We start from the raw sequence: 13,844 nt of genomic DNA on the forward strand, positions 1-13,844 counted from the left end.
AATCGTAATTCTTTATTCCTTATTCTATATTGGTGACTATTATCTCTTAGACTCGTACTATTGTCTGATATAGCTGTATATTAACAAATTTTAGAAAAAAAAAAACGATTATTATTTATGAAACTGATTTGAGTAGGTTATTATTAACTCCTCAAACGTTTATAAATTATAATTAGCTAACAAGTAAAGGAGAATGAAACTACTAGTAAATACCTTGAGTTTGTTTGTTTTTAAAATGGATGGAAGATTTGGTTTGTTTTCATTTTAGTTCATGCACGAACTATTAATATCAAAAAAAAAAAAATCATGTGGCTCAATTATTATTGCTATGGTGCATAGAAAGTCCAAGTAATGAACTACTAAACTTTAAATTAGTACTTTCTTTTGATTATTAGATCGGTCCTAATATTGAATTAGAAATATTTTATTATTATTCTAATTAAGGAACTCCACCAAAGTATATATGCACATATATATTTTAGACATCAATCATAAGATATTCATAAATATCTCAAGTATCTTTAGTTTACACTTTTTAAGATATGCTTCTTTTTTTAAATAAGAAATATTTAGTTTTTTTAAATATTTAATAGATGATCGACATTTTTTTATATTTATTTTTATTTAAATTAATATTAATCAACTTTTTTTTGAACTCGGTAGTCACATTGAAGGGAGCTAAACGCATAAATAGGGGATAAGCCCTCTCACGTTTTAGTAAAATTTGACAACAGACAGTTAAACAAACTGACGTAAACATATATAGCTGTATGCCTAGAACAACAATAATGGACCCTCTTGCTGTTGGAGGGGTAATCGGAGATGTTGTTGATCCTTTTGTAAGTTGTGTTTCTCTGAGGATTGTATATCACAATAACTCAGAAGTTGTTAATAGTTTGGAGTTGAAGCCATCCCAAATTATCAATCAACCAAGAGTTGACGTTGGTGGTGATGATTTTAGAACTTTTTACACTCTGGTACGTAGAATTTACTACTTTGTAGTTTTCTGTTATTACCGTATATTTTAAAATTTCATACAATGAATAACTATATCTGTATATTATGATGCAGATAATGGTGGACCCTGATGCACCTAGTCCTACTAATCCAAATATGAGAGAGTATTTACACTGGTGAGTCCATAGTTCTGTATCTCCATCTGTGTCTGCTATAGTTACATGACTGAATTCTGTGAGTACTGTTTCCTTATAAATGGTTAAAATTTGAGGGTCTTTTATTTAAATAAAAAAATTATTATTTTATTGCGATGCAAAAATATATTATTTTATGCATTTAGTTGTGTTTTACAGTTAAAAAATACGGAAATAGAAGAATACATTTTTGTATTAAGAGTATGCAAAAATCAGAAAAAAAATTTTTGTATTAATATAATTTTTTATTTTCGTATTCTTTACCTGTGAAAACACAGCTTAATGTACAAAATGATATATTCTGTGTCTGCGTTTAAATCGGTAAATAATGAATTTTTTATTTAAATAAAAAACTTAAAATTTGTTAGCCTAAAAACTGTAGTATAACGTTGACCGTGCTTTTCTTGTATGTAACAGTGTAACTCACATCTTACTTGAATTTTTGAAAGTGTCTAATTATAATAAAAAAATTACATGACCCAAAATAAATAGTCACATTCAATATATGTATGATATAGTTGAAGTTAATATTTAAGTGAAAACCTATTAAATTTAAGGGATCGTTTGATTTGTATTTGTATATTTTATTTTTAAAATTTTATAAAGAAAATAGAGATAAAAAATATAAATTTTATATTATTAAAAAATGTTTGAATTTTAAAATAAAAAAGAATAATCTCAGTTTGAGAGTATAAATTTTAGAAAATTCAAAATTCTTTTAGCAAGTAACATGAAAATTCAAAATTTATATTAAAATTAAAAATGAACTAATCTCATCACTTTATACTATACCCTAAAATAATTTACAATTTTTTAACTATTCTAGACTTCATTAACATGTGAAAAAAGTTTCCTGGTAATGGAAACAGAAGTGATATATGTAAGCTAATGATAAAATATTAAGGTACAGTTTAGGCAAATAATTGTGATAACAAATTTTTTATTATGAGAGAAGTTATTTTTTTTAAATTTTCTTATAAGTACTTAAATAGTTTTTTTTAGAAAGTTATAATTTAGTTTTGAAAATTGTATCAGACATTAATAGTCTAAGTGTTGTTCGCAGTGCGGTTTGGATCGGTTTTGAGACCAAAACTCATATGATCCAAACACTAATTTTACTTGCGGTGCGATTTAGATTGGATGATTTTTTCTTTTTAAATAATCGATCTAATTTCAAGCGGTTTTGATTAGATTGGATTTGCGATTTTGTAAATTAAACAAATTAAATACATATAACAAATCTCAACATCAATTTTTAAATAATCAACAATGACATAACAAGTCTCAATATTATCTTAAAAAACCAACGATAACATAACAATACAAATAAAATTATAGGTTAGTTAAAATAAATAAATAAATATAAGAATAATACATATATAATATAAAAATGTATAACAAATTGATCATGCTATAAATATAATTTTAAATATAATAATAAACTAATAATTATAGCACATTAAACGGTTTGGATTGGATTGAATCAGTTATGAAAAGTAGATCCAAAATCCGATCCGATCCAGCAGTTTACAAAAATAGAATTCAATCAAATCTAAATTAGTGCGGTTTTAATCGATTTTTGGTTTGAATTGAATTGAATGAACAATTTAAGGGGCGGAGCTAGAATAAACATTAGAGGGGGGCTAAAAATATTTACACAATAAAATAATATTAAAATAATTTTTTGAGGAGGCTAAATTGAAATTTACATATAATTTACATGTAAACATTTAAAATTAGGGGCCGTTGCCCCCTTTCGCAGTATGTAGCTCCACCTCTGGTTTAAATTTGAACAGTTCTAACTAATACTATTACTTTTTATAAGTTAAAAATTCAAAAAATAACTTTTAAAACTTTTCAAACGGCCTAAGATTATCTAAGAATATAATACACACATTACTCATTGTAGCATGACATATTTTTTTGAAGCCATGACAATGCAATCAACATGTATCCCATAGTAATACGTTCTCTAACTATGTATCATATCCTAATTAATAACTCAAAAATATCTCTATATATCACTGATGAGTTTTGCTTCGATCTTAAACCATGGTTTAGGTTGGTAATGAATATTCCAGGGACGACAGGAACGAGCTTCGGTAAGCAGTCAATCAATTAACATATCATTGTTATGTAGAATAATGTGATTATTAAATAAACGAAAATTTAACTAAGTGAAAGGTAACAAATGCAGGACAAGAGATAGTTGGATACGAAAGCCCAAGACCAATAGCAGGAATACATAGGATGGTGTTTGTGTTGTACAAACAAATGAGGAGGCAAGAAGTGATACACCCTCCAAGATGGCGTAACAACTTCAACACTCGTGACTTCGCACAAGTCTACAATCTTGGAACTCCTGTTGCTGCTCTCTACTTCAATTGCCAGCGGGAGAGCGGTTGGGGTGGAAGGAGAATCATCATTTAGCTTTATCCTTCCTTCAACCCAAAAATGGGCTTAGGCCCACCCTTAATTTACCAAAATGGGCTTTTTTAATTCATAAGTGTTAAAACACTACTCATTTAAAACCTAAACCCATCACCAAAATTTGACCTCTATCCTTCAACAAAAATAAAAAAACTACTATTATTTTCTCTACCGTTGTTATGACCCAAAACTATATAATAATAATACTCAAAAGGGTCTGAAAGTTGTACTAGTTATTGAATTAAACAAGGCACTGATGAAGCCCTTGATCAATGGCAGCAGCACCTGCCTCACTAGGAGCTGTACCTAGGTTCAAATTCTCGATGAGAAATATAAAACCCATATTAGTAGTAATAGTGTATGTGAACGAATGTGTGTTGTGTAATGTATAAGAACCAAAAAATAAAAAACAAGGCAGTGATGATTTGTGTCAAATATAAGTTTGAGCTGTATCTTATATTTTTTTAAGGTTAATATTAGAATTTACTTTCTAAATAACGAATTGAAGGATGACTCTTAATGGACGAAAGAGACATAAATAAATAATTTTTGTACAAAATTAATAATGGATGGTTATCAGTAACAAAGGGAATGGGTGGTTGAATTTTGGCCTCCTTTGCTGCTGAATACTATTTTTGTATTATTAAAAGAACTTAGGAGATATTTTTATTTTGTCTCCTGTCGAGTAAAGAGACTCCTCTTTTTGTCTCCTAAAACAAAAATAGAGTAGAGAAGAAAAGAGTGACACCCAGATATATCCTGATTCAACTACTAAGTGTAATGTAGCCTACATCAAGTCTCGATCACAATTATGATGGAATTTCACTATCTTTTTCACAAGATTACAAACACCAATAATTTTCTAGGATCTACCGAATCCTATCTGAAACAAATCCAGATTCTAACCCAATTTGAGTTTGACTAGAACTCAACCTAACTTTCAACAGTCAAATGCTAACCCAACTTGTAAGGAAATTCTCACAGGATCATGACATAAAATAGAAAGATGTACAAAGAAAATATGAGATATATATCTTATGGCTTTTTCTCCAAGTTTAACTTACTGTCTTTTACTTCTCATTAACTTTTTCTTACAAACCTCATCATGTTTATCTTTTTCAACGAGATTTAGACAGACTAAATTGAGAAAAAGAAATACAATATGTAAATCATGAAGGAGAAGAACTCAGAACAGTTTAGGTAGCTATTAGAACTGAACTCAGTGCTCTGTTTTTCTCTCTTACCTTCAACTCTTGGTCGTTCACTCTTATTATAGAAGAGTGAAGCTTCCAAGGTTAAATCAAGTTCAAATCACATGTTGTCTTCTTCTCCAATTCATCAGAGCTTGTAGCAGCTTGGTCAGAGGAGAGAGAGAGAGAGAAGGGCGAATCTGAGACATGCAACTTATCTTCTCTTTCATCCTTTTTCTTCAACCTCCATTGATATTGTCCATTGAGCTTAACTTTGATCTCAAGTTTTATTTCTGACCATTGATGAGCTTTTGACCATGTTTGACTTTATTTTTACCATGATTGCTTGAATTGTGCTTGAGCCTTGCCAGATTTTTTTAGGGTTTCTTAGTATAGCCCAACTGGAGGAAGAAGCTTTTTGACGTTCTCAAACCAAATGAGAATAGCTTCTTGGTTGTAGCCATTTTTTTTTCTTAGATTTGGAAACAACTTTTTTATCTTTCTCCATAACCTAATTTCTGTCGTTTTCATTTTCTTCTTCGTTGAGTGATGTGATCGAAAGAGAGAGGAGAGAGAAGAGAGAGTTTGGCTTTTAGTGGAAGCTTCAAAAAAATTAATTGAAATGAATTTTGGGTTCAATTTTTTGAATGGTGACCTAGCTAGTGAAGAGTGTGGCTGACGCCAAAGCTTAGTTTTGGTCACCAATCTTGGCGAGGTTAGCAATTTTACTATGGTGAAAATAGCCATAAATTTACCTTGGTTGGCCAAACTAAGGATACACCTCTTACTTTCAAAGAGTTTAGAAAAAAATAAGCACACAGCTTATTTCATATTCAAATAGATTTCAATTCTATTTCATAAATAAAAGGTACATGAGTTATTTATACTAGTGAGAAAAAGAAAAGCCTTCATAACTTGGACGACGTAGGACTAATACATAACACAAAGTTTATTATCCTAAACAATATAATACTTGTATTCCCTTATTATAATTAACTAATATAATTAACCTATTAATTCTACTTGCTCCTGCGTTTGTGATCACCGAATGAACTTTAAATGATTTGGGTCATCTTTTTTCTTTTCTCTTATTTGGTTTAGAGGCTTGTTATAGGACTTGATTTATTTATAATGGACTAAAGTTTGTATTTGTGTTGATGATTTGTTTCTTGGCCATGTTTATTGAATTATTTTCTTACACACAAATACAACATAATTATATAAACAATTAATAATCCTCTAATATAATAATGTTTGTTCATCACTTTAATCAAATATTAATTTTTTAAATTCAACAATAATTAATCTTTATTATCTAATTAATTTAATGTATATGATGTCCTATTTTTATTTTTTAAAATTTTATTTTAGAATATTTTATACTTTCAAATTAGTGTGAAATCTATTCCATGAAAGACGGTGATATTGTACTATAATATAACACATATGCAAAGGTGCATTATAGGCCAAATAAATTACAATAAATAGTAGTACTACAAGACAAGCAAATTTTATCATTTTTATTATCAATTAGTTAATTAGTATTAATATTTTTATACTTTTATACACAAATCCAAAAAAATTCCAAGTACAACAAAGTGTTGAGACTTAATACTGACCAAATATTGGTTGGAATTTATTGAAAAAATTGGTTTACAGACATGAACAGTAAAATATTGCAACTCTATCTTAGAACTCACCACAACTTTAAGCTCTATTATTTTGAAAAAGTAAAGAATTCAGCTCCCACCAATGCTTATGGAATGGTATATATATTAGTTGTATATGTGTATAATATATATGGAAAAATTTTTAAGTGTGAAGTCATACTGGTATTTCAGTGATTTTTAATCGTTGATCTTAATTATAAAAAATATATATAATATATATAATTAAAATCAACGATTAAAAATCACTATACCGGTACGACGGTATACTTGAAAATCTTCCGTACACTGATTTCAAAAAGTCAACTATATAGCATATTCTCATAACAACAATTGCACCTGCATGTCTTCATCGCAACAAAAGTATCTTCCCAGTGCCACTAAATTAAAATTCTGAGGGTGAAACACTATATTATGTATCCCTTTACAGAAGTATCTATTCTTTTTTCAATAAATTTATATACTCGATCGCGATCTTTTTGTGTCCTAAATACAAGTAGATCCAAACACTGCCTAATAAGACTAAAGTACTTTCACATGGAAATTGATCTCTATTCTCTATCTGCACCCCAACACGACAAATATCTTTGCAAGACCACAATAATATTATTGTTCCACAGAACCGATCCATCTACAACTCATTGGGACCACTATCAATGTCTATATGCCTTTTCTATTTATTTTCTTGTAGAGATTAGACTCCTTAATAAATGTTTAACAGTAGGGATTTACATGGTCCGACCCGATTCGAACACTTTATTAAGAGTTAATTTAGTGTGATTTTATCGGGTCTAGAGTCAGGTGAGAGTCTAAAAAATAGACCCGATCATTATTTTGGGTCGGGTTCGAGCCATAGCTTGAGTCGCCCGAACTCGGTCCGGTGACCCGGTTATTATACACAATTAATATTTTATGTTATTAGTGATGGATGATGGCTATTCTTATGTGGAATTTAAATATTGTAAATCTTAATATTTTGTGTTATTAGTCATTATAAGATTATAAGTTAATATTTTATGTTTAAAATGCATAAGATTTTAGACTAATGCATAATATTGCGTTATTTGTATTGATTTAAATATTTGGTGTTATTCGACAATATTAGTATTGATTATGGTTATACTTTAATTTTAGAGAATGGTTGGTTCTTGTTATATTTTTTTAAGTGAATTTTATTATGTGAATTGTGAAATAATTGTTGGAGATTAGGTGATTTTTACATGCTAAAAACCCGGTTTTTACCCGATTTTCACCCGATCCAAAGGTACGTAGGTTTCATCGGGTCTAGAATCGGATTAAGGTCTAAAAATTAGACTCGGTTTATATTTCGAGTCGCATCTGGATTAAACTAAACCCGGTGTGGCCCGGCCCATGTACACTCCTATTTATTTTATTTATTTATTTATTTATTTATTTTACCAAAAATAGGAGATTCGAATCCGCAACTTCTTAATTGAGTATGGAAAGACTATGCCATTTGAACTATTACTCATTAACAAAAATTTGGAAAGATATGAGAGGTACACTCCTATTTAACAGTAATCTAATTCATACACATACATCCTGATATATATATAGGATCAGGAACACATACATATTTAAAGGAATAATTTACATGGTTCGGTACAGTTTAATTTTGTTTCATTATGGGACGAAGAGAGTTTTAGAAATTCATTGTAATTTTAGAATATTCACACAAGGTACTTTATATGGATGTTGGCTTATCTTTGGAGCGGTAAGTGTCGTTCACTCGTTCTGATATTGGAATACTTCTGTTTCGTGAAATTTAGATCTGATTTGTGCAAAACATATATAGTTATATATAACGAAGGTATTTACAAAATTGATTAATTAATATTATTAATATTATTGATATTATTATTAATATTATTATTAATATTAATAAATAGTTATTAATTGTTTAGTATTATTTGGTTGAAAGGATACAATTTTTTAAAGATTGTGTATATTCAAAATATTGTGTTTATTGATTAAAGGGATACAATTCTTTAAGAATTGTGTATATTCAAAATATTATATTTATTGGCAATAGAAAAGACACAACCATTTATATACGTAACTAATCATAATTGCTACGTGCAATATGTATAAATAAGTCCTTGTTCACTATTTCAGAGATACAAGTACTAAGTGTACATTTTAATCAACTATTAAGAGATTTTCTTTGTTCAAGAGAGTTGAGAATTTTTTACTATTGCTAATTAAGAAATTTTTAGGTTTCATTGTATCCTGGAAGAGTATTGTCATTAACCCTATAACAACTAAATGTGGGGACAAATATCTCTCTAAAGAAAGCGATCTAATCGTGCCTTGAAACCACTACACAAATATAAGATTTTGTCATCTTCTCATACCATATACCCAACAATTTTAGAGAGATATTAATTGAAGATAGCACAAGATCAAAACACCACGTTCAAGGTCATGAATCAAGAGTTTGTCAAGTTAGATCGCTTAGATGGAACAAACTTCAATCGTTGGAAGGACAAAATGATGTTTCTTCTTTCAGTTCTCAATCTTGCATATGTGATTGACCCAAAGACTATACCAATTGCCAATGCTGCTGAAAAATTTCACACTGGAAGAGGAAGAAGAGATTGTTCAATTGAAGAAGAAATGTGATGAAGATACTTTTGCATGTTGAGGTCATATGTTAATTCAATCACCATTGGAGATTTGGAAATCTTTGGAAGAAAAGTACAATACTAAACGACAAGGAACAGATAAGTTTATTATGATAAAATATTTCGAATTTATTATGAATGATACTATGCCTGTTATAGATCAAATTCACGAATTACAAATTCTTGTAAGTAGACTTCGTGATCTATAAGTGGTGATCCCTGAATCACTGCAAGGTGAAGAATATTTTTCTCTTCTAATGAATTTGATCACTTTTGTGAATTACATAGTATTGTGCATCAATCTTCCGCTCCATATACTCTGCAACAAAATGGTTTGGTAGAAAGAAAAAACCGTACCTTAATGGATATGGTTAATTCAATGTTACTAAATGCAAAATTGGCTTATAATTTATGGGTGAAGCATTATTGACATCATGTGATATCCATAATAGGATACCATCAAGACATAGAAATGTTTCTCCTTATGAAATTTGGAAAGGAAGGAAACATAATTTAAATTATCTTAAAGTGTGGGGTGTTTTGCCTTTTATCGAGTTTCTGATCAAAAGAGAACCAAATTGGGGTCAAGAGTCATAAAAGACACTTTTATAGGATATGCTCAAAATTCTAAAGTATATAAATATTAGACTTAGTGTCTAATGTAGTTGTTGAATCAAGAGAGGTAGAATTTATTGAAAATAAATTTATCAATTATTCAACTTCTAATTTAGAATATCCCCAAAATGATACTAATGTTTCACAATAAATTTATATGGAGCAACCGGAAGGAGAAATGAAAAGAAAGTTTGCAAATTAATTAAGTCTTTGTATGGGCTAAAACAAGCGCCTAAAGAATGGCATGAGAAGTTTGATTCAGTGGTGTTATCAAATGGCTTCTCACATAATAATGCGGATAAATGTATTTATTCAAAATTTACTAAAGATTATGGAGTAATCATTTGTTTATATGTTGATGATATGTTAATCATCGGAACAAATTTAGAAGGAATTCGTATAACGAAGGAGTATCTAACTTCTAAATTCAAGATAAAGGATTTGAATGAAGTTAATACAATATTAGGCATAAAGATGCATAAGAATGAAGTTGGCTTTACTTTAAGTCAATCTGATTATATCAAAAAGGTATTGGAAAAGTTTGATCATCTCACAATTAAAGAATCCAATACACCTTATGATCCTAATTTTAAATTAGAAGAAAACATAGGAAGACCTATAGCACAATTAAAATATACTAGTGCTATAGGAAGTTTAATGTATGCAATGCATTGTACTAGACCTGATATAGCATTTGCGGTGTGTAAATTATCAAGGTTTACAGGAAAGCCTAGCAATCAACACTGAAAAGCTATAACAAGAGTTCTTGGTTATCTTAAGAAAATCATATACTTGGGATTACATTATAGTGATTATCCCGCAGTTTTAGAAGGTTATTCCGACGCAAGTTGGATTACAAATCTTAGTGATAACAAATCTACTTCAAGATGAATTTTCACCATAGGTGGTGGAGTAATAAGTTGGGTCTCAAAGAAACAAACATGTATTACACATTCTACTATGGAGGCTGGGTTTATAGCTTTATCAGCCGCAGGTAAAGAAGAGGAATGATTAAGAAATTTGTTATATGATATAAAGCTGTGCAGACGACAGCCATTTCAATCTTCTGTGATAGTGAATCAACCATGTCTCGAGCATATAATAAGATTTATAATGAAAAGTCTAGACATATAAGCTTGAGCCATGAATTTGTGAGGCAACTAATAGATGATGGTGTAATTACCATCACTTATGTAAGATCTCAAGGAAATTTTGCAAACCCTTTGACTAAAGTTTTGTCAAGGGATAAAATCAAAGAGACTACTGCTAAAATGGTATTAAAACCTATTATTGCTAAATGATGGGAATCTAACCTTATTCTAGTAGACCACTAGTTTCAAGGTTTAATGGGTAATAACAAGTTATTTAGCAATTAGAGCACTAAGGTATAGGATTTAGTACTATTTACAATAAATTAGGAGGGTGAGTTTAAACTCTTAATGGAATGATAATATTATCTATCAAAAGATTCCACCTATATGAATATAAGAGTGGTGCCACCCTAATCGAGAATTTTAGAGGTTTTATTCTCGTAAATATTCATGAAACCAGGATGAGCACAAGTCCATATAAGTGCTTAAAATTGTAAACTCTTGAACTTTGAGGGTATAAGTAATGTGTGTGATTTTTGGTACTAGCATATGGAGTATAGGTTTAATCGATTAGACACCTATTATTTCGTTAGAACTTTAAAATTTACACTAAAAGAATATTTAATCTTAGTGACACATTCTTTATGCATATACTTGTATGACATTTAAATTTTGTAAATAGTGGGGGATTGAAGGGTATTTACAAATTTGATTAATTAATATTATTAATATTATTGATATTATTATTAATATTATTATTAATATTAATAAACGGTTACTAACTGTTTAGTACCATTTGGTTGAAGGGACACAACCTTTTAAGAATTGTGTATATTCAAAACATTGTGTCTATTGGCTAAAGGCCAGAGACACAACTCTTTAAGAATTGTGTATGTTCAAAACATTGTATCTATTGGCAATAGAAAAGACACAACCATTTATATACGTAACTAATCATAATTGCTATGTGCAATATGTATAAATAAGTCCTTACCCACTATTTCAGAGATACAAGTACTAAGTGTACATTTTAATCAACTATTAAGAGATTTTCTTTGTTCAAAAGAGTTGAGAATTTCTTATTATTGCTAATTAAGAAATTCTTAGGTTTCATTGTATCTTGGGAGAATATTGTCATCAACCCTATAGCAACTAAGTGTGGAGACAAATATCTCTCTAAAAAAAGCGATCTAATCGTGCTTTAAAATCACTACACAAATATAAGATTTTGTCATATTCTCATACTATATACCCAACATATAATATCTCATTTAAGAAAGAATTCATTTTTTTCTTCCCTTATTTTTTCAGGTTTCTTTCTTTTTAATCTTCTATTCTTCTTCCTGAATATGACTTAATGCACTATCTCAAAAAATGTTGATGTTGCAACTTGCAAGTATGAGGAATAGTAATTGATATATAAATCAGAAATAATAATACCAAAAAATTAAAAAAGTATGTATTATAGTTGTCTATGATAAATATGTTGTTTACAAATTAAAAACAAGAAACATATAGTGAAACCGCTACTTATTATGTTTAACATTGCTAAAAAGATAAAGTAACATATATCATGAACTAGGGTTAGTAATCGACAATTAGAGAACTAGGCAAGGACATGAAACTCAACTCTCTTGGAGGCGCCACATGAACAATTGAACGAATAGGTTCTTAACAAAGATAAATGAAGTTGTAAATTAATAATATTGTCTAACTTAATCATCATCATTATGATTTGTTCAAAATTTGACTAGTGAAATTGAAAGGAGAAGAGGGGGAAAACAAGTAAACCTGAAAATTGCGCTGGAAACTGTAGCGAAGCTCAGGGTCAATCTCGATGGAATCGTCGCCGTCGTGGTGATGCTGGTGGTTGGACTTGGAGCGAGGAACGTGCATGGTGGAAGTGCCATTACCGGGCTGGGTAGTGACTTTGAGCTTAGCATCTTGGAATTCTGATTCAGTGTTGTTGTCGTCGCCCCTCCATGGCGCTGACGTCATCAGCTGCTTCTTCCCCTTCTTCGCCATTTCACAATTCTGGATTATCCTTCTTCCCCTGCCACTTACAAATAAGATAAGATAAATGGACCTCTTTTGTTATTCTTTAAATTTCACAAATAGTTTTTTGGTTTCCATTTTTTTTTTGGTCCATGGTTACTGCTTTCTGTATAATCGGGTAAGAAAATTGATTATATATATAAATAGAAAAATATAAATTTTGTTTATATATAATATCTTTAAGAAGAATAATAAAAATATAAGAAGGGCAATGAATTGTGAAGGGAAAAAAAATGAATGAAAGAAAAATAACTCTGGAATTGGAATTGCTTGTTATATATATAGTTTTGCTAAATTTGTTCTAAACATGTGGATGAAAAGCTTGGAATTCGGTGCAATTTTGGTGTATTATATATTCTGCCAGATTCAGAATATTCTCAAATCAAAACTATCGTCATTATTTTTATGTTGGAATGGCACATTGCATGAAATTGTGTTTAATATATGACCATCACTAGTGCCTTAAAAAACTTTGGATTCAATTGCACGCACTAAATTAGATCCTTCACTATTTATCAAATTCACACACAATTTCATTATTTATATTATGATTGTGATTGATTAGTAATTATTTAAATTTTATTTTTTTAAAATATAAAATTAATAATTATTAATTACAGTTGGTTAAAATTAACTGGTTAGGAACTGTTTTTTTATACTCTTTCAAAATAATTACACTCTACATTTTTGTTAAAAGATCTTGGGGATCTAAGTTTTTTCGTGTGCATTGAGGCAATCGAGCATTCTAATAAGAGGAGTGCTAAGGGCAACAATTTTTGTGTTTTATAACCATTAATTGGTCATCAATAGTGTTTTTAATGGTGTGAAATTAAATTCAATAGTGTGGGATCATTTAAATTTTTTTTTATGGTTAAATGCTGGCCAAATTTTAAAAAAATTGTTGATCCCTAGACTTTTCCTTCTAGTAATATAATATTTTTAAACCAATTAAAATACTAGATATTTCATTCTTAGTCAACAAGCTCAGCTAATTCATGAT

The 13,844-nt window shown here is 29.4% G+C and overlaps 1 protein-coding gene across 1 annotated transcript; it reads left to right on the forward strand.

The window, feature by feature from the left end:
* LOC107638209 (protein TWIN SISTER of FT-like) lies at positions 682-4,099 on the forward strand. Its single transcript, XM_016341378.2, has 4 exons — positions 682-977; positions 1,072-1,133; positions 3,213-3,253; positions 3,349-4,099. The coding sequence occupies exons 1-4, from the start codon at positions 771-773 to the stop codon at positions 3,579-3,581; spliced, it is 543 nt and encodes a 180-aa protein (XP_016196864.1). The 5' UTR covers positions 682-770; the 3' UTR covers positions 3,582-4,099.

This window comes from Arachis ipaensis, chromosome B04 (assembly GCF_000816755.2).
Source record: "Arachis ipaensis cultivar K30076 chromosome B04, Araip1.1, whole genome shotgun sequence".
NCBI classification, from domain to species: Eukaryota; Viridiplantae; Streptophyta; class Magnoliopsida; order Fabales; family Fabaceae; genus Arachis; species Arachis ipaensis.